General features: G+C 44.3%; 1 protein-coding gene across 2 annotated transcripts in view; it reads left to right on the top strand.

The window, feature by feature from the left end:
* The window catches only part of prkg1 (protein kinase cGMP-dependent 1), a 108,330-nt gene that overhangs the window by 11,649 nt on the left and 71,488 nt on the right, over positions 1-25,193 (top strand). For both annotated transcript variants that reach the window (XM_018761197.2, XM_018761196.2), the window contains exons 2-3: positions 4,844-5,010; positions 22,387-22,500. In XM_018761197.2, coding sequence (XP_018616713.1) covers positions 4,844-5,010; positions 22,387-22,500 — 281 coding nt within the window. The remainder of the gene's footprint in view (positions 1-4,843; positions 5,011-22,386; positions 22,501-25,193) is intronic.

The following is a 25,193-nucleotide window of genomic DNA, read 5'->3' as shown; positions in this document are numbered from 1 at the left end:
CTAAATATTTTTTTTCCTCCGAGGAAGCTGTCAGAGCTTCCAGAAGTTTCTGCACAAATACAGCAAGATGCATACGTGTCCGCAACCTGCGCTTATGTCCGAAACGCCGCTCGCGTGGTTGGCAAGCGGTCACGCATACTTGTGCACCGCCACGTTCTTAAATCGCCCTCAAAGTGGGGCAGAACTCGGTCAGGTCTGGCCAGACGTGTTTATTTTTCCAGCAAGAGGTTCTTCTGTGCAAGAAAATTCCGGAAAGTCACTTTGTTCACTACCGGCTCATTTTCTTCTCATTCTCGCTCGGTCGGACAGCTGGGAAAAAAAAACGTTCACGAAGCGACGGCGGTCCCTGTGGTTCTCCTTCGGCTTTTTCGTGCTCTATTGGTTATTGATATTTCACGATATCTGCCTCGCTGACAGTTTGATTGTACCGTGTTTACATCGCTTACTGTCTCAAAGTGTGCGGTCGAGCTCACTGATGACTGCGGGCTGCTTTTCAGTAAAGTCTGCCTGGACTGTGTCCATCGAGCCCCTTCCTAAAGGTTTTTCCATTTAAGGGAATCTGTCTGTGTTTATGGCTCAGCCTTGACGGGCACAAATCTTCTTTCGTAGAAGAATGGACGCTTGGAGGGGACTCGATTTGGGGAAAGCGGGGCTGTAAGGGACGTCGTGAAGCGACTCTTGCAGGCAGAGCCGGATGTCTTATCGTAAACACAGCCTGGAGTTAGTCGCTCCCGTGGAACATGGAAATCTGTCAGATGTTGCTGGAACATGGAGCACAACATCGCGCTCCATCTGGACGAACACCACATCAGCATTCCTCAGAAAGGGCTGCCAGGCTGCCCCTCCGCTCCTGCTTTAACTGTGCAGCCAGCGATTAATTTTCAGCTGATGAAAGGGGTCAATTTATGCTTCATTTCTGCTCAGTTCCTTCAAATGACTTCTTGTAAACAAGTTTTCTGTATCTCAGAACAGCCTGGTTGTTGCTGTTCACATGTGGTGGTTGTGGTGGTGAAGAGCCCTTTGGCCTGTATAGATTTTCATGAAAGGTGTTCAGTTTTTCTTCTTCAGTGGCGATTTGTTTTAATCAATTTCTCTCCTCCTCTAACCTGCATTTGTGATGAAGGATTGATCGCTTTGGTCCACTCCTACTCGTGACCTCCTCAGGTGCTCATAAGGCTTGCCGTTGTTATGCTGAATTCATTGCCGGAGCCCAGGACGATGGTGCTCATCCGTGCCGGGCTTGTTTTGCTTGTCTTCGCTGTGCTTTTGTTGCCATGGCGATGTAAACATCACTTTTCTGGTGCGATGGAATGCCGTGGCTCAGTCCTACATGGCAGGGATGTCCATCTTCTAATGGATATTTTCTCAACTCTGTGAGTCATGTCTCTGCCCTGACAGGATGCATTCTATCATTTTGAGTGGCTGTTTATTCGAACACCTTTACCAAATATTTTCTAGCCACGCGGTGCCTGCTGTGTCTGTTTTGGCACAGATCTCGCAGGAGAGGCGTGCGATCTCTTTTCCAGACAATAGCATCGGCGAACCCTTGAGGAGATCATCGTAAAAATTAAATTCCTGCTGAGCTTTCCATCACACGGAGCCTTTGCAGTGTCATTAAGGAGGCAGACAAATCCCGTTCTGTCTCCCGCACGTGTTATCATTCCCGCGACTTTTATCGTAATGACGATCACGCCCTGTGTGAGTTTGTATTTATGGATTTTCATCCCAGGAGCTCCGAATCTCATTCTCGGATTGAGTGAATAGTGAAGGAGGGATGTGTTGGGTCTAGATAGTAATAGATGGATGGACACCTGCCATTGAGGTATGTGTGTTTGTAGGATAGGGACCCTCTTCTTCATGTCCCCGATAGATGTCACTAATCCATGTTGTCCAGCATTTTGTCCTTCCCGTGGTGTGAGCTCTGTCGAAATAAGCACCTTGACTTTGGGATGATTTGGTCGAGGAAGACAACGGTAAACCTTTAAACAGATTTAAAACGCAACGCACCTCTACACTCAATATTTGAAGGGATAGTATGACTTTACAGTGTTTCTGATCATACATGTGATCAAAATGATATTTGGTACCTTAAATGTGAAGGGTACCCTCACAATTTCTGAAAATGCGGTTGGGTGGCCATTCATAATTTGGGGATGCTACATCCTCAAAGGAATGAGAGCCTTTCGTAGTAAACCTTGTCGGAGCTCTGTGACATCCAGCTCTCTGTCCATTCTTTATTTCTCTCTCTGTTTTTCTTTTTGTAGACGGGAAGAAAGGAGACCTGAAATTTTTGATGTTACCAGGGGGTCTGAAGTCCTTAACTTTTCTTTTTTTTTTTTTTAAAATATGCTCTTAAAAAAAAAAAAGAAAGGTTAAGAAAAATAGCTAAATTGGCTATATTTTAAAAAAAAGTATTTAGATGCTCATGGCTAAATTGTCATACCCCCAACAGCTAAGCAGCAAAGGAATAAATATATATACAATTTATTTATTTTTTTTTAAATGGTTACTTGGCCATCTGACTGCTTTTATTGTTGTTTATAAGCCTGCTAACTATTTGTACAAATTGTAATATGCCTGTTGGAAGCAAGCAGATTGTATAATCATTAGTCCCCCAGATTTCCCCCAGTCGGCATCATCTGAGTGTCTGTTGTACTGGGTTTCAAATCGGTAAACTGCCCTTGTCTTAAATTGCTGCTGTGACCTGATTAAATTTCTCATTTATTAGGGGTTTTGTTCTCTTTGCACGCATCATATTGGTTGCACCTGCAGCCTTTTTCACACATAGACAACTGTAGCGGCAGCAAGGTGAGCCGAGGCGGCTGCGACATCGTACGTTGTACGGCAGGCCGTGCGCTTTGGCCGTGGGCAGCCGATTGTATCGAAAGAACATTTTCATCAACCGCCCTTAGATTCGAAGACTGCGCCGGTGAGCCGCATTAACGCGAGTCGCATGGAATGCCCTTGAGATGTCTTCGGCTGCCACTTTTGTACCTTGACTTGTGCACGTTCTGCTGTGAGGCTTCCCAGAGCTGAAGGGCGCGTAGGATTTGCCAAAGCTTGTATGAGGAGATGGACTACAGAACCAGCTAATAGATTATTTTTATTTATTCTTTTTTTTGGGAAATGGCTTTTCCCTAAGTAATCTCTTATCATCATAAAGTGGGTCGTTTGGTTAAAGGAATTAAATATTTCAAAATAAATATGAAAGTTGTTCGTTGTTGGAAGTTCTTCTCAAATACTATTTATTTGTCTAGGTTGTGACACAGAGGTTAAAAGAATAGTCTGGCATAATCGTATAATCAAAATGGATTGAGATATATTTTCTGTTTTAGAAATGGTCTGAAGGAATAATACTGCTCAGATTCTTCTGCTGGTGATTAAGGTTAGAAGTGACTGTTCATAGAACACATTTTACAGAAGTGATCTTGTTTCCTAGTGTATGTCATACCTTTTTCTGGTTTTACCTGATCATTATTACCCCCCCAAAATTCTAAATATCCCTAGATGAGTCTTGCTTTGAAACTTGATGACATTCTTCAGAAAGGCTTTGCATATGTGCCACTAAAGTACAATGCTGCTCTTCACTCTAAAGGAATGTATTATGTAGAAAAGCAGTTAAATTCTATACCTTCTTGCATATGTTTCTCTCGCATTTACCCAAAGGTGTGCCTTGGATCTCTTGCCAGTTCACCGATGTGCGTAATAAAAATGGAATAAAATGTCCACTTCTGTTCTACTATAACAGAACAGTATATTGACTATATACTCTTACATCCAGTATAATGACTCATAATTAGTGCAAAAATGCAGCAAAATGTAAAAAAATACTGTTGTAAAAAATTTCATGGTTTGTTGATTGTACTTAACTTGCAGAGCCAGGAATTCCTCCTTCATCCCATCTCTTAAAATCACTTCTTGAGTTGGCTTTCCTCCCAGGGTCTTGTAAAATGCAGAATTGGTTATTGTAAAGTCAACCTCAGAACTCGGTCCTAAAACCAAGTACTTCTATGTTCTTTGGGCCCCAAGAGGGAATAGTTAAGGGTACAGCGTTAACACGCAGCGATGTTCATCAGCCCAGCAGAACGCGGTGTCGCCGTTGACCTCGAAAGGCACGTTGACATGCCCCGTGTCATCGCTCACGTGAACCGATGGGCCTGGTGGAGCCGAGCTAATGCTCCATGTTGGTGTCATCAGCCTTCCCTATTCCCTGCAGCCCAGTTCTCTGAGTGCGGCAGATGTTCCTGTGCGACACCACCTGGTCTCAGACAGCGTTGTTTTTTAATGTTGAACGTATCCGTTATGTCACCCCTTCAACCGCTCAAGCGCTTGCTTTTACGTTCTGTTGAGTAAGGACAACTGCGCTAATGTCAAGCTGAACTTCTCGTTGATCTTTCCAGAGAGCCGCTGGGGCCTCTCTCCGGCTGCTCCTGGTAACGGAGAGGGCCGATAAACGGGTGGTGGGTTTCGGGAGGGAAAATCCTTATCTTATTGCAGTTCCCTTCGATTACAAATGGCTTGCCTCCAGATATATTCTAGTTCAGAATATCAGAGAAGCAGTGCAGTGATGTGTCCATTTACTTCGGGGTGAAGTTTGAGTTGCAGGGCTTTCTTCCTTTCGGGTCTCTCCTGGGGCATTCTTTGAAGGAATAAGTAATGCATTAAGCAGGGTCTTCATTTATCTGTCTTGGCTTCTTTAAATATATATGAAATCTCACTCTCCTACTGTATTAGGATTAATTATATTCTTGTATAAAGAGGAGTACAATGGCATACTTACTGAAACAAGTTTAGGAAAACCAGTCATTAAATTATTATTTTTTTTTTTCTTTTTTCTCTTCAGGTCTAAGGACTTGATCAAGGAAGCTATTCTGGACAATGACTTCATGAAGAACCTGGAGATGTCTCAAATCCAAGAAATAGTGGACTGCATGTATCCAGTTGAATATGACAAAGAAAGCTGCATTATCAAGGAAGGCGATGTGGGCTCGCTGGTGTACGTTATGGAAGGTAGGTCTGAGAAATCCGATTTACGCTTCACATTAAGACAATGACTGTTGGCCCAGCAACCCGAATAGCAACGTTGCACCCTCACTGTGACAGGTCTGTAGTAATACTGTTACAGTTAGGTTCCAAGATGCAAAAATACATTATGAATACAAATAAGAGGCAAGCAAGTTGGCAGTTTTCATTTTTAGTGCATTACTGCTAAATTGTGCATAAATCTAATCAACACGGACAGACTGGCACACTCCTCCTGGAACTCAATGTAGGGTGAAAAAAGTTGTCATAAGTCATCAGACACATTATGCAACTGAAAATTACAGCTCTAAATGTAATATTGATAAATGCGTTTCTGAATTTCTTGCTCAGTAACCGGGGATGGCCGAGTATGAGGGCAAACGTACGTCTTCAGCTCTGCACTGAGGGCAGCAGAAACTCAGCAAACACTTTGGAGGAGAAAAGCACATTTTGTGGACATACCTAACTGCATTAAACATTTATGGAGCTGCCGAACGCCCTGCAGTCCTTTAGGTCATTGGCACTGATGGTCAGTGTCAGCCGTGCCCTTCTGGTGGGTTGAGGACCGCTGGTGCTTCGGCTCAACGACAATGATCTCCTGTGGAGAGGAGTTCTCGCCACTCGCTCCTCTTGACCTTTAGCTCTTTCCTGCCATCGCGCGACTCTGTAATCCTCTCGGGCTTCTAAGGCCAAACAAAAAAGCCATTCCCTCCTCCTATAATATCCAGCTCAGACCTCTGTTGATAACCCGACAAGTGCTGCTCTGCAGCTTGTTAGTTGTTGTAAAGAATGAGGAGCAATTTCTATTGTCTGTAGTTTTTATCCAGCAATTCATGGAACATCTGAAGTTATGAACAGATCAGCATTTGAAATAACATCAGTGTAGAAGATTTCCAAGCAGCTTTTCGAGATCAGCAGAGTACAGAGTGTTTCTGAGCTCAGTACAGCATTGTTTTTCCCTTGAAGGAAGGGTGCATAGGTTGCTCCGTGGAAGGTGTCACAAGGTGAAAGCTGTAGGATGTAGGATCTTCTTAGAATGCAGTCATCACCAGAAACTGCTCTCGGTGGTATGTTGTACCTTGCATACCATGTCAGTGCAGAGCCATTTTACACACACACACACACACACACACACACACACACACACACACACACACACACACACACAAACTCCTTCACTCACATACTCCCCATCTGAGAACAATTTAGAGTCACCGGTTTAGCCGAACAGCATCTCTTTTGATTGTGGGAAGAAACCAAAGCACCCGGCGGACAGGCTAAGCAAACAAGGGTTGAGCACGCACACTGTGTATGGGCAGAGCTGGTACTGGCTTTGAACCCTCAACCCCCCGATCTAAATTCAGTGAGAAGAATGAAAGTCGCTGATCTTCGGGCTCAGCTTTCCCGGCTGTGCTCGTGGTCTAAAGCGGATCAGATGAATTGGCTTTTATTCAGCTGGCCAGGCCTTTGCTCTAGCTGGTTGACGAGAAGCTCTGTCATTCCATGGAAAGTAAGACAAATAACCTAATCTTAGTTTGGGTTCCACAGCAGCTGGACAGAGATGCGAGCTTTACAGACGGCCTGTTTTAGTGGGCGAGAGAGAGAGAGGGTTTTATATGTAATCGGGGGGTGGGATGGTGTTTAGTGATGTATTCCCCGCAGCGAATGGAATTCACCTTAACAGTACACCTTTTCTGGTGCTCTCGGGCACGAAGTGATCAGCTGAAACGAAAATACAGCTCTGGAACCTAGGGAAAGGAATGAAAGTAGCCCTGTTTTATGCAACCTAAGACACTGGAGGACGATAAATTATATAAACTTGATGTGGATGCGTAACTTTTCAGAAAAAGAGTAAATTCAGAAATATACAATGAATCCCCATAAACTGCATGGGGTCACACTGGAATCCGTCTCCCAAGGCTGTATTAGAAAACACATTCATTCAATAGCGCTGGCTGTGCATCTAATTAGGAGTTGACTGTTATTGGCTAATTGGGTAATTGTTTTGCTTTCCATTATTTTCACATTGTGTTTTTCTGTGTCCTGTTGAGTCTGCAATACGCTGTACGTGAACATTGCGTTGCTTGTAATTTTTCCCCCCAATTCATTTTATTAGAACGTAATTGCGTTGACACATTAAAGTTACTGATTAGCACTTCATGGTGCATGAAGTGGGGTCTTTTGTTCTTGTACACCTGCCCCCAGTAGGTGTGATGGTTATAAAATGCACATCCAAATTACATGCATTTCAAGTCTTTGACATGTTACAGCATGTTCTGTGATTTCCACAGGCCAATAACAAGCAGCAGAGGTGTAAAATAACTCTTTGTGTGTTGTTAGTCAATCTTCGGCTCAACGGCTTACTATGGATCTGCCCTGTCTGCTCTCCGATTTGGCCAATATAATTGGAGACCCACGAGCTACTCAAGCAAGTCGCTGTTTTTGTTGCATGTGTTCGGCTGTACGGGGGTGGCCGAAACCCACCGAGGTGTATTTACAGTTCAGATTAATGAGCAGTGAAGCGGTGATTCAGTGCCATTGCAGCCTCAGCAGAGTCACCTTATTGATTGACTCTCTTTGCCGAGTGTGTTGGGCGTACAAGTGTAAAACAATGACGCTCTACTTGTAGTTAAATGATGTTTAAGGCTGGTACCTATACTGTGTTTGCACACCACGTGCGTCCAAAGTGCTTGCCTGCCCGTGGTCTTAAGTCAAGTCGCAGGATGCTTTTCCATTATTTTCTTTCTGGAGCAAATCCTTGGAAGTGAGAGCTAAGGAATGGATAAGCAAAACCTCAAATGCACCTTTTGGATTCTCCTTTTGCAAATCAGCATTTTATAATTATATAAACATCCCATCAGCATTTTTTCCTAATAATAAAATATTAAGGTTTGTCTCTTTGTCCAGGGAGACATAGATGTTGGATGAGCAACTCTGCAGTGACATGTCGATTTACAAGGTATGGTATCCTTACTGCATCAACTCTGGGTACAACAGCAGGTGCAGGATTTGAGCCAAAAACCTTCAGTTTGCCAATGTATATCCCTCACCACTACACAAACCGCTGCCTGAAGCATGGTGAGGTTTTAAATTTTATTATTCCTTATTTAGTTGATGCTTTTGTCCAAGTTGCTTACAATATTTGTACACTAAGCTACTTAGTTTACCTAGATATACGTTTGGGTATTTTTAGTGGAGTAGTGCAGTACTTTGCTGAAGCCACTACAATAGGAGTAATATTCCAGCCCAAAACTTTCAAATTGCGAGGCCACAGCTCTAACCGCTACACTACCTGCTGGCCTATAATCAGCAATGGCAAACTGCGCTGGGGGAATAACAGAGCTTTGGTGAATGAGATTCCAGAAAGTTCGATGTATCTCGACTTCTGAAAGTGCGTTTTGGTGTTGCAACGTGAGAGAAGTGCACGCTCGATAAGCTGGGTTATGACTGAGGAGAGAGGAGTTATTGTGGAAATTACCCCTGAGTGAATCTGGAAAATTGTGGAATCAATACTGCAGCAGGCAATTAATAACAGCATCACATTGATATCGACATAGTTGGGAAGAACCGCTCGAATAAATGCTCTGTCTCTCACAAAGGCTATAATCTGGTGATCGGCCCCTGAAACAACTAGGGAAAAAATTCCGATGTCTCTGCCCTGCAATGCGATCCGACGACCGTTGGCCTTAACGCATGTATTTTAAGTGCTAATAAGATAAAAACAAAAGATGCCGATTTGTATGTTCATAAACGTGGGCTTTCACTATGTCACGCTTGGAACGTCTTCTGCGGTGTTCGTTTCTGTAAGCTATTTTCAAAGAGGTTGAAATTGCACGTTAATGTCACTATGAATTTACTAAGCGTGCCGAAAAAGCATAGCAACGGCTTCCTTTAAGCAGGCCCTGGATAATATTTTGGTTAGAATGGACTGCAGTGCAAGCTTTGCATTTTTCGGGACGTGTCGCTCATGCAGTGTTTTTAAAATGAATTTAATCCTGCAGTTGCTTTAAGTCAGAAATGTATCAATGGAAAGAATAATAAACTGGGGAAAAATGACTTTAATTGCAGTACATTCCTCCCGTAATTGTGGTTTGTAATTTCGGTTTGCATGCCTTACAGAAGAAGGTTTCGGGTCCCTTCCTCCCTGCCGCCTTTTTTTCTTTCTTTTTTTTTTTTTTCTTTTCTTTTATATTTACAAAGATGTTGGAAGAACCCACCAACTGAGGCTCCCTGTAACAGTTAAACTGTCATAAACAATAATAGGGGCACTGAGTCTCAACAGGGATTTGGTTGCCTAGCAACCAGATGAATACAAATCCTTATCAGCCTGCAAATATCCATATTTCCATATGGTTTTCAACTATATAGGTGGGTTTGCTTCAAGAAAAGGTGTTGTGTGGAATACAGTAGATTACTGTAAGTGCACAGTTGCTCATATGTTGACAGAATATGAGGGTTCATCATACGAAGACTGGTGTCAAAATTATGTTTTGCATATTTGTTTCGCATGTGAATTGGAAAGTATCAAAATAATCGGCATCGAATAGAGTGCTGATGAATATGCTGGTCTCTTTCAAAGGGGGGGGGAAGGAATAGTTTCTGGAGAGTTCATCCAAATTCCACTCTTTGTTTCTGATATTTTGACCGAATTGCATTCCATAGTTGGAATCTGTGTATGCTGCCTGACATTCGCAATGAACATTTTGACAGTGTCTGGCAGCTCGGATTTATGCCGTTATTGAGTTGCGGTCTCGGTCTCCCTCACGCACAGGGATTTAGATTCTGGTTGTGTTCATCCTCTTTATCCTACTGCTGCGTAGGCGTTTCAGCTGTCGTCTTCCGCGGGTGCATCCCTGGGATGGCTGCTCGGACACGGCGCCGACCCCGAACGAGCGCGATTCGTCGAGGCCGCGGACGAGCCTACGGCAACGCGGACGAGCCTACGGCAACGCGCACGCCCCCGCGCTCGTGCGTTCGAGGAGGGCGGTGCTTCCCGTGCTGCGCGGTCAGGCCACCTCTGCGACGGCAGCGGTGGCAGCGCTCGTTGCATCAGCTGCTTGGACCTTCTGTGAGAAAGCGGCACGGCTTGAGAGCCGAGCGGCCTTGGTGGAACCGCGCCAGAAATGCAAACCTAATCCGAATTCCTCTTTGCGTTGACGAAAACGCGGGAAAGACGGAGCGTGTAGGAGGGGGAGTAGCTGCGTCTCGTGATGCTTCCGCTCAATCAACACCACCCCCGGTCCCTGTTGTGATTGCGTCCATAATGTGTGTCTTTTTTTTTCTTACTTCTCGTGGACTTCACCTTGTTTCTGCAGAGGCGACGGCATCCCGCTCGCGGTCCATTACCGCGGCGTTCGCCGGGCCGAAATTGCGTCGACTTTCGAGCGAAATTGGATTGCGAGACGGCGGTGGGGGGACCTTACCCGCACAAATGATGAGGGAGTTGTCACGCGGCCGTCCTCCTCCGTCACCTCGGCGTTCGACCGATATTAATGAAGTTTCCGAGCGTTCCTCGGCGCGGGGCCTCCGTCTGGACAATCAACGAGATGGCAAAAGCTGCCAGAAAAGCGGTGATTACGAACGCAAAACCCAGCATTTCTTAGTATTTTTTTCAGAGGATGGAAGTGATATTATTTCCGTAATCACAATGACTCATGGGAGAGGGACAGATATAAAACCGGCATGAAACTAATGCTTATGCAGAGAGGGGGGAGAGATGGGGGCCCCGGTGCTGGAGGAGAGGCTTATTCATTGCGCGATAATCGGAAGCGAACGGCGCGGTTCACCCAAAAGGAGACGTTTGATTGCTTGATTATTGTTTGCTCACCGGTAATGGATACTCTGTCCTGCGGGGAGTTTTGTGTAGGAATTGCAAAATGTCTGGTAAGGTCTCTTGTACTGTACCCAGGCCGTGTGGCGAGGCGCTACTGCTTACCTGCAGAGGCTTATTGAATGCGTTGAGCAGGCCTTGCAAAACTCCCGTCTAATTTCCGTCCTCGAGGAAGCGCACGCAGGGGACGTCTCCGCCATCGGTATGCAGCCGCCGTCCGTTTTAGCCTCTCCGGTGAATCCTGCTCTTTCGTGCACGTTGCGGGAGGCAATATATATTCACGGTCGGCGTTAATGGCTCATTATCGAGCTTGTCGGGAATTTACCGCGCGGCCTCTCGGCTGATAAACAAGCCACTTGGCACCAAGCTGTTAGACGGCCTGTTGGCGCGTGCACGGTGCAGCCTACTCATGTCTCCTTACAAAGTGCCTGCTGGGGTGGGTGTTTGCGTACAGGCTGTATACGTTTACCACGTATACCGTATAGCCTCATCACGTCTCTTCGCTTCCCTCGTGCAGTTTCATGGCATATGTTAGCTTGGCGCCACGCACGCACGCTGTTTTTCTCAGCAGTCCGCGCTCGACTCTTTTTGCACGCTCTTATCTCGCCTGTCGTTACTGCACCTGCGCAGCTCGCCCCTGGGTGCCGTGATTTCGGCGCACCTGTGCCGCCTCGCCGTGCGCGCGGCGTACGGTTTTCGACACACCTGCGGGATCTCGTCCCATCTGCCGGTTTGTAGCCTCGCTGCAACCGTGAGCCGAACAGCCGATCCTTTTGCGGTATCTGTCGGATGTCCGAATAATTGGCAGATTTGAGGGGACGCGTCAGTCGCCGCGAACTCTGCTTTAAATAGGCGCTGCTCTGCAATAACGCTATAGCTGCTGCCCATTTGATACAATCTCTTCCCCATCCTGCTGTCGCTGCTGCCCTCCTCCACTCTTCGGTGGAGTACCCCCTCCATTCACTGCAAATCTGTTTAGTTCAAATGCCAAAAAACATGTCACCCATAATAATAATTCAGAACCCAATTCAGACTTGTATTCATTTCTCGCAGTGGCTTTCAGTGTCTGACATTTAAGCGGAGGAAGCGCTCCTATATATTAGTGTGACGTGCAGATGTACAGATGTTGCAATAGAATTAAAGAAAGAAAGCTGTAAAATGTACACTTGGCATCTCTATTTTCAGCAACATGAGCGCTGGCAAGAGCTGCAGGCGGTAAAAGCATAATGGGGGGAGAAGACGGCTAAACAATAATAAGAACTGAGCTTGCTCAAGTGATCATCATTATCATGGGATGAAAACGACTTTCGCTGCTTTGGCAGTATATAAAATAAAGAGCATGGCAGGGACTAGGCTTAAAAGGAGACTTAAAATGTCCATTTTTTTTGTGTGTTACTCGTAGTGATCCAGAGCAAATGTTATTCAGCTATAGCAATGGCTGTGAGGAATAGGATGGGGTTTTTTTTTTTTTTTTTTTTTTTTTTTTTCTCCCCCCAAAAAAAAAGAGACAAAGCCACGTGCAGAGATTTTTGCATGTCGTAAAGGAATTACCAGAAGGCTGTGCAAACCGTCTGCGTCCTGGCTCTCTGCCACCCTTCTGCTGCTCTCACCCCAAGTTGCCTGCTAATTGGCCCTTTCCGCCGTCCTCGGCGGCTCCGCTTAAGTGTCAGTTAAACCAGCTCTGTACACAGCCAGCGCCTCTGGCGAAGGGACTCCAGAACACATGGCCTTCTGCTGGAAGGGCCGTCTGTGGGCGCACGGGACTGGGATTTCTCCTGCTTCGGCTGCGCTGGAACTCCTGCTTCTGAGCTCCCTCGAACCCTCAACTCCTCCTCCACCTCGCCGCTGCATTCGGCGCACCTTCGGGGGCCCTTTTATTCTTCGTCGAATGTTTTGATGGCAGCGTGCCAGCTTTGCTGCAGAGAGAAAGTATAAACTGGAGTTAAAGCGCGACGTTAGAATGTGCTTCGGCATCACCGAGGAGCACAAAGGAAGCTTGTGAAAATCACAGCACTCCACAATGCTCATGCAGTATTGAAGTGAACAGCAGCTTAGCTGTTACGTCAGATGACTGATGGCCCTTTGGTCATCAGCTGTGGATATAGCAGCACAGCTGGTTGATCTATAGCTTATTATTGCAACACTTATATTGTGGTGGCTGAATAAAGCACAACACTTTGCTTGGGGCTTTATGGGGGGAAAAATACAACCAGTGATTGCCGTCTCTTCTTTTTTCAAAAAAAAAAAAAAAAAATTTGTCTTGAAGAGTTTCAGTACATTTGATGGAAATGAGATGGAACAAAAATGCCCTTAAAAGAGGTATACGGTCGTAACTGATTATGGTAGTGATAGTAAACGGTTTTGTGTATTTAAGAAATCCACATCTCGATATTATCGTCCAAGCATTTGTTAATATTCTGTCTTGATTAAATGAATTATGTGTTGCCTTTTTATTTCGAGCAGGCTGCCCTGATTTATTTAAATGTGCCATTAGCGTGCAGGAAAACTTCCATGACAAAGACTGAGAATTGAAGTGAGAGCTTTTTATTCATCTACCTTGTCTTTGCACAGACTGAGAGGAGGGCCTTTAGTGTAATTGAAATGTCACATTAATACTTTTCCAAATGCTGTAACACTGGTGTTATGGGTCATCATAATAAACAAAATTTTGAATCTGGGTAATTACCCCTTTTTCGTCTGCCATCCTGCCTCTCTGCTAAAACATAGTGAGTCGCTGGTCTAGGATTTATCTGCCTATCTAAATGCCAGCATACCCATAATGAGGGTTGCAATCCATAATTTTAAATTGCAAAGGTTGTGACTTGTTTGCACAATAACAAAAATGCACTGTTACATTTTAAACCTCCGCATTATCCGCTACGGGTAGAAGAATAAAGAATATTTGCTGAAGATGCTGTGCGTTGTTTCCAGTACAGCACTGCCTTCTGCTGCATGTTTCAGGGTGAAAAGACTGACATTAGCTTTATTTTTCATTGAATAACAATGCAAATCATTCTCTGATTAAATATTGATGTTGCTGATTAGATCAACAGAGGTAGATGATAATTAAACTAGAAAATCATCATTCAATGGCAAAATGGAACTTTATTAAAACGAAACACCCCGACTCTTATCCTAATGGTTTCTCAGTAATCCACCTGCCACGAGTGGACATTCAGTAGACAAATTGCATTAGTCACATGTTGCACAGAATGAGAAAGCATCCTAAGCCATCAATAAATTTTAATGGAATGGTAATTTTGAAAAAATAAGATCTCATGCTAGCCTTTCTATTTCTGTTGTTGCCACATGACCCGACCCATATTTCCTTTAAGAAATATGAGGTATCCTGTACCTATGATGAACGACACGCTCTATTATGCCATGAACCCTTACGGGTTGCGCTGCTGAAGAGGAGGAGCTGCAATGGTTTGCAGTAGGACGGCTGTTTTTCTGTCTGACACGACTCGTGACTCATCATCGCCTTCCTCTTTAACGCGGCTGCTGGAAGACGAGGCTGTATTTTGTCGCTCGAAAAAATTTGGGCAGACGGCCTAAGGAGGTGCTCGGTTAGAGGCGGCTTCGCTGAACCGCGTTTCTTGGAAGAATAGCTATTGAGAATGTAATTTTTCTTTTGTACAAATGCTTAAATATTATCCTTTCAGTAGTATCCATCACATTTTGGCCTTTTCATAAATAAACAAACGTAACATTTAAAATGACATTTCGATGTCCGACTTTAGACGGCTAGACCCTTTTGAGAAATTCGCTTGAAATGGTGAAGGGACACTTGTATTGTAACGATGCTTCCGAACGTATTTTTAGCCAACGTTGAAAAGATATTCAGTCCTACTTTCTATGCCTGCTGAGACTGATGTGTAATCCTTCGATTTGCATGAAATTTGCCCTGTGATTCATTTACGCGTCCATGTATCATTAACAGTTGCCTTCGTTATGTCAGCACGCAAGCGACGTACAGAATGTCGTTCGTTCGATTGGGCGAAAAAGAAAGGCACCCAGTTGGCCTACGTTAATCCGCCATCTGCGCTCACTGCAGCGAACTTGTCAAACTTCGGGAGCCTCCAGCAACATGCAAGGTTTAATGTGATGGAAAGGTGGCGGCAATTAATATAGCTGTCTCGGATGAAACTGGAGCACAAACCCAAATAAACGGGGAGAACGTGCAAACTGTGAACAGAGTAATTCAAACCCCACCTGCACCCACAATCCAGGAGTTTTGAGGAAACTTGCTGCACCAGCCTGCTGCCTCACATATGTAATATATACAGTATATAATTTCCCTTATATGGTGCTATGTATATGGTAGCATGATGGTACAGCTTGACAGTATGTGAAGCCCTTGTGTCCCTTAGTTTTACCACGAAACGGTTATTTAACAAGAATCAGTGTGTCTCATGTGACATAATAGGGGTGTAATGACCAATTCCATATGGTGCTTTAGAGGCAATCGTGTGTGTAGTAGAAACACACAAGTAGTGCAGCTGTGAAAATAAGTGAAGCCCAAGTTGAACTGGTTACACCGAGTAGGGAAGTAGAGTCAGGGGTGTAAATCACAGTCATTTATTCAGTTTTTAAGATTTTGATGTTTATTTTAACATTTTATACAGGAATAACGACCATCCGTATAGGGTTCACGGGGGGCGCAGTAGTGTGGCAGGTTTGACCAGGTCCTGCTCTCCGTTGGGTCTGGGGTTCAAGTCCTGCTTGGGGTGCCCTGTGACGGAGTGGCGTCCCATCCTGGGTGTGTCCCCTCCCCCTCCAGCCTTACGCCCTGTGTTGCTGGGTTAGGATCCGGTTTGCCGTGGCCCTGCTTGGGATAAGCGGTTTCTGTGTGTGTGTGTGTGTGTGTGTGTGTGTGTGTGTGTGAGATTCATATACTTTCAATCAGCTCTTTATATGTGTGTACATATACTGCGTTTAGAGTACAGCTACTGTATATGTATGTCGAATGCATGTGAGAATATTGTTTGCGCACAACGTCTGGATATTTTCACACCGGTGTCTTGCTAATGTAACAGTTCTGAGCTTCTGGAGAATATGGCCAGGGTCTTCAGAACCGGTAACCTGCTCAGACTCCTGGCAAGAGATAAAATTCCTACACTTCACTGAAGGCCCAAGATCTTAGCTGTGGGGAAGCAATCAGACTCTTCTGTTTGCTGCGGGGGGCATTGATGTCTTTGCGATAGTCAACTCCCAATCTCAGACTCGCTGAAATCCACTTTACTAATCCCTGAGATATTACCTATAAAGATACAAAATGATAAATTCACTTCCCTTATTACTGTTTCAGGTTGCTGACAATCTTTGCGTTTTTATATCAGAAAAACGTAATGTGTCTCGTATGGTAATAAGTACTACGCCTGACTCGGTGCTCTGGGGTTCTGAGTAATGGTTGTCGAAAAAATGATATTGTATGTTGCGGAGGCATCGCTGATGAAATGTGATGGATCCAGCCGAGGCGATTCTCTCCTGTTCCCGTCCAGCTATTCGGAGTACAGGTCCTGGGCTCTTATTTTAATAGTGTACGTGATGGAACAGCTGTAGGGGTTTATGAGTGCGAATGACAAAGTGTGTGCGGAAAACTTGAAAATTTGGGCTTCGTGAACGGGGACGGAGGCAGGGAGGCGGAATGGAAATGGCGTGCGGATACGGCCCAGCGCTCCTCTGTGTCCGTGTTGACTGATGGACACACAAGGAGACACCTGGAGCGGGGTGGGGGGGCGCTGTCAGGGGAGCGGGGCGCTATGCAAGGGAAGCGGGGGTCTTCGGCATACATTTCACTGACAAATAACAGCCCAGCCCTCTCTAGCACACAACCCGCGACAATGGGGAAATATAGTTACCACCTGCCCCCACTCCCCAAATAACTGCTCACCTTGGGGGGATGGGCATCCTTCCCTGAACATGGCTGTTTAATAGCTGGTTTACCTGCATAAATAAGACACATTTGTTCATTAAACAGTCGCTGAAACATTTCCTCATTAAGACCTGAGGGACGGTTCCATAGACTATATTTGGCCGGGACAGCGAGTAGCGCTGCTGTCTCTCAGCGCCTGGGTGGTGCGAGAGGACATGGGTTCGATCCCCGCTCGGTCTGTATGGAGTTTGCATGTTCTCCCTGTATCTGTGTGGGTTTCCTCTGGGTGCTCTGGTTTCCTCCCACAGTCCAAAGACATGCTGTTCAGGTTCCCCCGTAGTGTGTGAGTGAGAGGCAGTGTGTGTGTGTGTTCCACTGATGTATTGATGAGTGACCCAGTGTCAGTAGTGTATCTAGCTGTGTAAGTCACCGCAGTGAATAAGGTATGTGGGCTGATAACACTACACAGAATTCATTGGAAGTTGCTTTGGAGAAAAGTGTCTGATCAATATTTATAGAAAGCAAACTATAAGCTGGTTGGAAGTTCTGTAGAAAATGAAGAGTACTTGCTGTAATCAACACATTATAGCTTTTGTCATCATTTTTATAATTAATAAAGGACAAAAGTTGAATGAAAAGTCAAAGTTCAGATGCAGCTTTTTGGTGTAGTAATGGTACCATCAGAATAACAATAAAATACAGACACATTCCAAACAAATGGCAAAATTACATTAAGTATCACCTCATTAATGAGTGTGATGATGGTTTTAAATGGGAAAAGGATTTAAAAGCTGGCATTTTGAAAATGGTAATTTATAATTAATAATGTTACCTTGAAAAAGCTGTGATTCCAGATACAGTATTGTAATGGGGTAGAATTATGATAGAATTATTTCATAAGTGGAACTGAACTATGTAAATCACTTGCATTGGCATTATATGTTTTGGGTGTTTAATTCGGAATCCAGCGAGTCCTTTGGGGTCAGTTTTAACTACCGTAGAAATCTGATATCTCTTGTTGCCTGGGAGGTTTTCTGTGCTTCAACGAATTTGCATAAATGTCTTCATATTTATACTTTTCCCCAATGAAACCTGAATGTGTTGAAAAGGCAGTATTACGATGCTGCCCAGTAATTCACGAGTATTGATTTACAAATATCGTTGACTTGCGGATCTCATTTAGAAGTTCTGCTCATTGATTTCGTTGTAAAATTAATCTTATTCATTTAGGGTTATTTATTTCAGACTTAGATTTAAGGTCTCTTGGGCTTGTTGTTTGAACTATATACAAAACATGGGGTGCGGTGGCGCAGTGGGTTTGGACAGGTCCTGCTTTCGGGTGGGTCTGGGGTTTGAGTCCCGCTTGGGGTGCCTTGCGATGGACTGGCATCGCGGGCGTGCGTCCGTCTGTCCGTGCCAGCCAGCCAGCCAGCCAGCCTTGTGCCCTGCCTTCCTGGGTTAGGCTCTGGTTCATTGCAACTCTGCTTGGGACAAGTGGTTTCAGCCTGTCTGTGTGTATATGAAACATATGTGTTTCTCATAATTTCTGGGGACACCTGGTAGTGTAGTGGTTAGAGCTACAACCTTTGAACCCAAAGGCTGCAGGTTCCAATCCCACCTCTAGCTGTAGTACGCTTGAGCAAGGTACTTACCCTAAATTGCACCAGTAAAGTTACCCAGCTGTATAAATGGGTAAATGCTTGTGACTGTAAGCTGCTTTGGAGAAAAGTGTGAGCTAAATGAATAAATGTAAACTATGGCGAAAGAGGTCTGTGCCTTTTCCATTGTGCGTGATAGTGGTACAAATAGGCCGATGAAACGGGACCAACGCAGACAGTGTTTGGTCAGCGTTAACATATTAGGTGTCTTTCTGCCAACGGTGTCCTGGCTTCTTTAAACAGTTAAGCACTGAATCATTCCCCTCCCGAGCGATTCTCCGTATGCTAGCGGAACCGGGCCTGGTGCCGTGTGCTTACGTTCCCCGTTCCGCGTCTGCGCTTTCTCCTCCCGCCTGATTAGGAACTTCCTGTCACATCGAGACAGGCCAAATCCTGACAGCCTGCAAAAAGCAGGCCTGCGGAATCCATAAGAAAAATAGACCCATCTGAATGCATTCCAGGTAACCCTCCCTGCTGGGGAGATGGACCCTGTCAGGTGGGCTTCCTTCGCTCTCACCGTGTTTGCAGCAATTACCCCGAGACGTTAACAAATGTTCGGGGAAGTGTATAATAGGCGGAAGAACAAATAATGGCAATTTCATCACTGAGCTGAGAGCGCAAAGCAAACATTTGCGTTAAAACTTAACGCCGTGTGCGAAGCTTCACCGCTGAACCGAAGTGTGGCTGGGGCAGCTGGTAGTGTAGTGGTTAGAGCTGCTGCCTTTAGACCCAAAGGTCATGGGTTTAATCCCCATCTCTGGTTGTAGTACCCTTGAGCAAAGTACTTGCCCTAAATTGCCCCAGTGAAATTACCCAACTGTATAAATGGGTAATTAATTGTAACCTTTACACTGTAAGTCTTTTTAGAGAAAAGTGTCAGATAAATCTCTTTAAAAAAAAAAATTGTAGGAATGTGATCAGTATTAGTCTCTTCTGAGTTTTGTGCACCTACCTGAGCGATGTTCAATTGGTGCATAAAGTGGAAAGAAACCAACTAAATTTACTCAAGAATGACATCTGCATTATGTCACTTTCTCCTAATGTAATGAACACATTGTATTGTAATGACCTGCGTTACTGGTATTTAGGTGGAGAGATGTTTTGTATAAATAGTTGCATTGTGGGTAACTTGTAAATGGCGGGTGTAACCACTGGGGGCACTTAGGGGGAAAATGATGGGGTGACCGTGTCCAGGAGGGAGTTTAAAGAGAGCATAGGGGTGCTAAGCAGGGTGGGAATGCTGGCTGTAGGTCCAGGTCCTAGAGGGAACGGGGTCCTCAGGCAGAGAGCATTATTTCCTTGGTGCTGGTTTTCAACTAAATCGTTCGCGATGAATGCTGCCTCCCCATCTTTCTTTGCCCCATCCAAACCCACAGAGCTGCGCCCCACAGTATTTTCTCTGAGATGTACATCGCTTTGGAGAAAAGCGTCTGAAAAATGACTAAACCATCTGCCGTTTAATTTCTCTTCTTTAAAATCCCGCTCCGGTGCAAAAGTCGGACGAGAGCGCAAACACCTTGTAGCCCGAATTACTTAAATTTTCAGTAGCAGAAGCTGTGGCTTTTTTCGGTGAGCAGGAAAGGAGTGTCCTGCTGGAGTGGCCGTTTTTTCTGAAGACACTTTCGAACAGCCCTTGTCGGTGTAACCAGCCGCTAATGGGGTCTTATTATTGTTCTTCTGAATGTACCGACTCTTTCAGAGTGGCAGCTCAGGCAACAAACTCGTGTCCTTCGACTCTTTCAAGCCTCTTCTTTCCGTCGGGTTCTCCGACAAAGTAAATTCTCAGCCGTAGCCTTTGTCCCCCGTGTGCTTCACCAGCTTCCTCTCGCGTCGCTGTACCTGCGAGTATGTGGGACATGAGTCTGAATGTGTCAAGAGCATAACTGGATGAGCTTGGGACTGGCTGGGATGTGCCTCTGAATATCACCGCTGCCTGGTAAACGCGGTGAAATGAACAGCCTGGTCGAGACTAGAGGCTAGGAGAGCTGCATATGGAGTAAAATGGTCAGTTTTTGCTTCATGAGGTTCTGACAAGGAGGCTTTCTTCTAATGAGGGTGAGAACACTGTCCTGCTGCTCCTTGGCCACGCACAGGCATATTTCTCAAACGACAGTGGAAAAACAGCTCCAGTGCTTCTTGAAAGTATGTGGCCCTATATGGATGGTCATCATTTTTGCATAAAATGTGAAAATAAACTTATAAAATGAGTAAATGACCATGATTTCCACCCCTGACTCTGCTTACCTATTCGGTGTAACCAGTTCAACTTGGGCTTCACTTATTTCTACACCTGCACTACTTGCGTGTTTCTACTACACACACGATTTCCTCTAAAGCAACATATGGAACCAGTCATTACACACCTATTATGTCACATGAGACACACTGATTCTCATTAAATAATCATTTTGTGGTAAAATAAATGGACACGAGGGCTTGACACACTTTAAAGCAGCGTTGTACAATTTCTTATGAAAACACATACCCTCCTTCATACATTTAAAAAAAAAAAAAAAAAAAAAAAATCCTGCACATTTTTTGCAGTTATGCAGTCTTCTGACTTTTACAATGGATATAATTGCTTTTACCAGACAGTCTAGGATAAAGATACACAGATGGTGACTAACTGAAAAGGTTTTTCACACGCCAGCGTGAACAGAAAGGTTTTCTTTTCCCCCAGTCTGCCTTTTTTCACCTAAATCTAGTGTATTCATCTCTCAGTTGTCATGGAAAAAGTGATCACTGGCATAAATAAAGCCTTGATCAAATGGTCATGTCACATCAAACATTTATTAACACTATACAGTGCCTCTTACAGCATGGTGTCTGTGTGCTTTGCGGAATGAAAGATCTGGGCAGAAGTGGCATGAACTTCATTTCTTTATGATGAACATATGCGAGCGGAATTGTCAATAGTTGTGAAAATATGCAAGGGAAATCCTGCAAAGTCACCAAGAAAAGCCAAAAAGAAATAAAATAATAATACATTGGTCATAATATTACATTGAAAATCGGGGTGCATTTCTGTGGAGCACAAGGAGTTGGAGCTGGATCGCAACCAGGTGATTTTGTTTAAAATTAATACGATTAACGGACTGCTTCTTCATTTCGATTTGGAGACTTAAAGATGAGTTATTTCCCAGCTACTTTGTGCTTCTTTTAAAGTTCTAAAGTAGAGCCTTGTTACTCAAATTTTAGGGAAATATTTTAAGCTGTAATAATGATGTGAATTTTATCTTCAAGCATATTATGTTTTCTTGAATGGAGGGAAAAGTCGCCAGGCTTCGTCAAAGTACAACCTTTTTATATGCGTCATTTGCCATTAAGAGCGATATGCTTTGGATTTATCAGGCAGCACTCCCTGTGACCGAAGTGGGTTTAACAGCTTTTTATTAACCACTTGAAGAAATAATAGGGTTTACCATGAAGAGTAACCCTCCCTTTCCACCTGTGCACATGAGTGGCTAAATTGCATCTATTCATTCGTCTCACTCTTTCCTGCAAAGCAACTTACATTGTTAAACTACACAGAGTTACTTACCATAGTAATTTTAGGGGAGCTACTGTATTTAGGGTAAATACCTTGCTCAAGGGTACTACAGCTGGAGGTGGGATTCGAACCTCTGGGTCCAAAGGTAGCAGCTCTAAGCACTACGCTACAGGCTAACCCAACAACTTTATGACATGCAAATACACTGTGTAACAGAACTGTAAATGAGTTGGGCTTCATAATAAAGAGCGTACAAGAATATTCTTTAGTGTTCCAACCACAGGGCAAAGTAGATTTTGATATGTTGTACATGTGATTTCTTGAGACTCCAGATGTTCTGAGTTTGTATATTCTATGGTAGTATCCCTCCTAAACATCATCACACTAAATTGTGTCAAGAAGTGACAGACTTAGAAATTTCTCATCCTTCACAATTCATGTTCGTAACAGTATCCCATGTTTCCGTGCAATTACGTGTCTAATATATTTTTTTCCACCTTTTGTGTAGATGGAAAGGTGGAGGTGACGAAGGAGGGCATGAAGCTGTGTACGATGGGCCCAGGGAAGGTGTTTGGAGAACTGGCCATTCTCTACAACTGCACCAGAACGGCCACCGTCAAGAGTGAGTGTCACGACGCCGTCCAACCCTACAGCTCTTCCCTGCTGCAGGCCACCCGACACGTGTCCTCCGCAAACCAGGCGGAGAATCGCTGCGTTCATTGAGCACTTTATGGTGATTTCATTAACCCCCTCTGAGCTGCTTATCACACAGTTTGGCTTTATTTTACCGTTTAATTGTTGAGCCCAGCTGGGCATTCGGAGAGCACCAAGTTTGGTCTTCTCAGCGGTTTGCTGGGCACTCAATGTTCTTGTTCCGCCGTATGATGCGTGCTTTTAAAGCTGAAATGCTCAACGGCTCAGAGAATTCCTGCAGAGGTGCTCTTTTTCCAACCATGCGTTGATGTGAGGTGCAGCGTTTAGCCCAAAGGGGGTCAAACTCCAGACCTCACTGGTTTCACACTGAAAATCCTGATTTACAGCCAAAAAATAGGTGATGACTTACTGTCCACATAATTGCTTTTTGTAAATCAATTAAGTGCTCGAACACCTGTGGCTCCGACGCTCGTGGTGATAGGATGTACGGCAGGTTGAGTAGAATATGGAAATACTTCCGCATTTTTGCTTTTGTGCTCAAACCGAAAGGTAAAGCAGTTTCATTTAGAGACAGGTAGAATAAATGAGATGCAAAAGCCAAATTGAAATGAATGCCATCATTACAGGACCGTGCTGATGTGGTTTCCTGCAAACCAGCTGTATTTTCCCTCTTTGCTGCCTGGGTCTGGGACTAAAGCAAATGCAAATTCTAGGAGCAGCTGTGGCTTTCTGAAATCTGATTAGGCAGTTTTATTTGCCGCCTCCACTTCAATTGTTTTAACGTTTCAAAGAGAAGGGTAGAAGAGGTGTTTTTTTTTTTTTTTTTTTTTTCCCCCCCAACATTTTTTCCAAGTCAACACACAGAGACACAAAACCCTCTTCTCACATCCCTTGGGTCCACCTGTAAAGGATATGCTTAGGAAAATAAATTTACCCTTATAATGAGATCGTTATCTCAACGAGAGATTGAATATATCTGGAATATAAATGAAAAATTTCTAACATTTTGATGTGAAGGTTTCTCTTTAAATTTTGACTCCTTACATGAGAGAACTGGATTGAAACTGCAAACCTAATGAAATTACTTGTTTGATAAGTACATATATTAAGTAGTCTAATTAATTATATTTATAGCAGCATCAGGGTAGAGTTAGGAGCCAGAAGAACTAGGGCTGTGACCAGAATGCTGCATGTTCAAATTCCTACCGGGTGTTCCTTGTTGCGAGGGTGCGGTGGCACAGCGGGCTTGGCCGGGTCCTGCTCCGTGATGGGGCTGGGGTTCGAGTCCCGCCTGGGGTGCCATGTGATTGACTGGTATCCCGTCCCTGGTGCGTCCCCTCCTCCTCCAGCCTTGACCCCTGTGTTGCCAGGCTAGGCTCTGGCTTGCCGTGACCCGACTTGGGACAAGCGGTTTCTGTGTTTGTGTGTTCCTTGTTGCTGTCAGAATAAGTGCATTTTCAGATGTTTTGGAAAATAGATTTTGCTCATAAATAGGTGCTAGTTGGAATCACCTGATCACCACAGGAGTTTATGAAGGTGCTCCAGTACCTGCCTTTTTAGTAATGTTTGTGGCAGCAGATGCCTGTCAGTGAAAACACAAAATAAAAAAAAAAAAGCACATTCTGAATGTACTTGCTCAGGAAAGAGTTCTGTATGTGTATCAGTTTAGCTCCAAAGTGAAAAGTGTACATTTCCATGTACATTACCTGATATTTCCCTCCACAGCGACTTGCAGTGTTAAGCAACTTACAATTATTTACCCGTTTTTACAACTGCGTAATTTTACTGGACCAATTTAGGGTAAGTAGCTTGCTCAAGGGTACTACAGCAGTAGTCGAGATTTGAACTGATGACCTTCGGATCCAAAGGCAGCAACAGTAAACTCTAGTAACAGAAGTAAGTTCTTTTCAGTTTTCGTTGGGCTTCTGGAAGGGTATGAATATTTAACAGTGTAAACATACATCAGTGAGGTTATGCAGGAACTTCAGAGATGACTGAACATTAAACTTATTAATAAAAAAAAAAAATTGCCCAGAAATGCAGAAACACACGGAAAACACGGACTTGGAGAAGTACGTAGGCGTATGACGTAAAAAGCGTCTCGCAGCTGTCAGCCTCTGTATTTTAGTTCGACACAAAGCTACAAACACGTACAGTTTATGAACACATCTTGGCAAGTTGTGCTTAATCTGTTCAGTTCTCTGTAAACTGTTTCTTGGTCTGTTATTATGTTAAAGACTTCTTTAGTAGGAGTGCTACAGACGAAACCAGGCACTGTTTTCTTCCCACTGCTACGACTTAACGCACCCTGCCAATTCGCACTGTACGAAAAAACCTTCTGGGAAATATTGGATCGACTTTTCTGAGATCGACAATTAAAATATATGTTCATGAAAGCAGCCATTGAGCAGATACATTTACATGTATTTGTTTATCAGATGCTTTTGTCCAGAGCGACTTCCAATGAACTCTGTCGTGTTATCAGCCCACATACCTAATTCACCGTGGTGACTTACACTGCTAGATACGCTACTTACACTGGGTCACTCATCCATACGTCAGTGGAACACACACACACACACACACACACACACTACGGGTGAACCTGAAGAGCATGTCTTTCGAGTGTGGAATGAAACCAGAGCATCCAGTGGAAACTCG

The sequence above is a fragment of the Scleropages formosus genome, chromosome 24 (genome assembly GCF_900964775.1).
Source record: "Scleropages formosus chromosome 24, fSclFor1.1, whole genome shotgun sequence".
NCBI classification, from domain to species: Eukaryota; Metazoa; Chordata; class Actinopteri; order Osteoglossiformes; family Osteoglossidae; genus Scleropages; species Scleropages formosus.
Note: the sequence above shows the minus strand (reverse complement) of the source record. Positions and strands in the feature narration are given on the sequence as shown.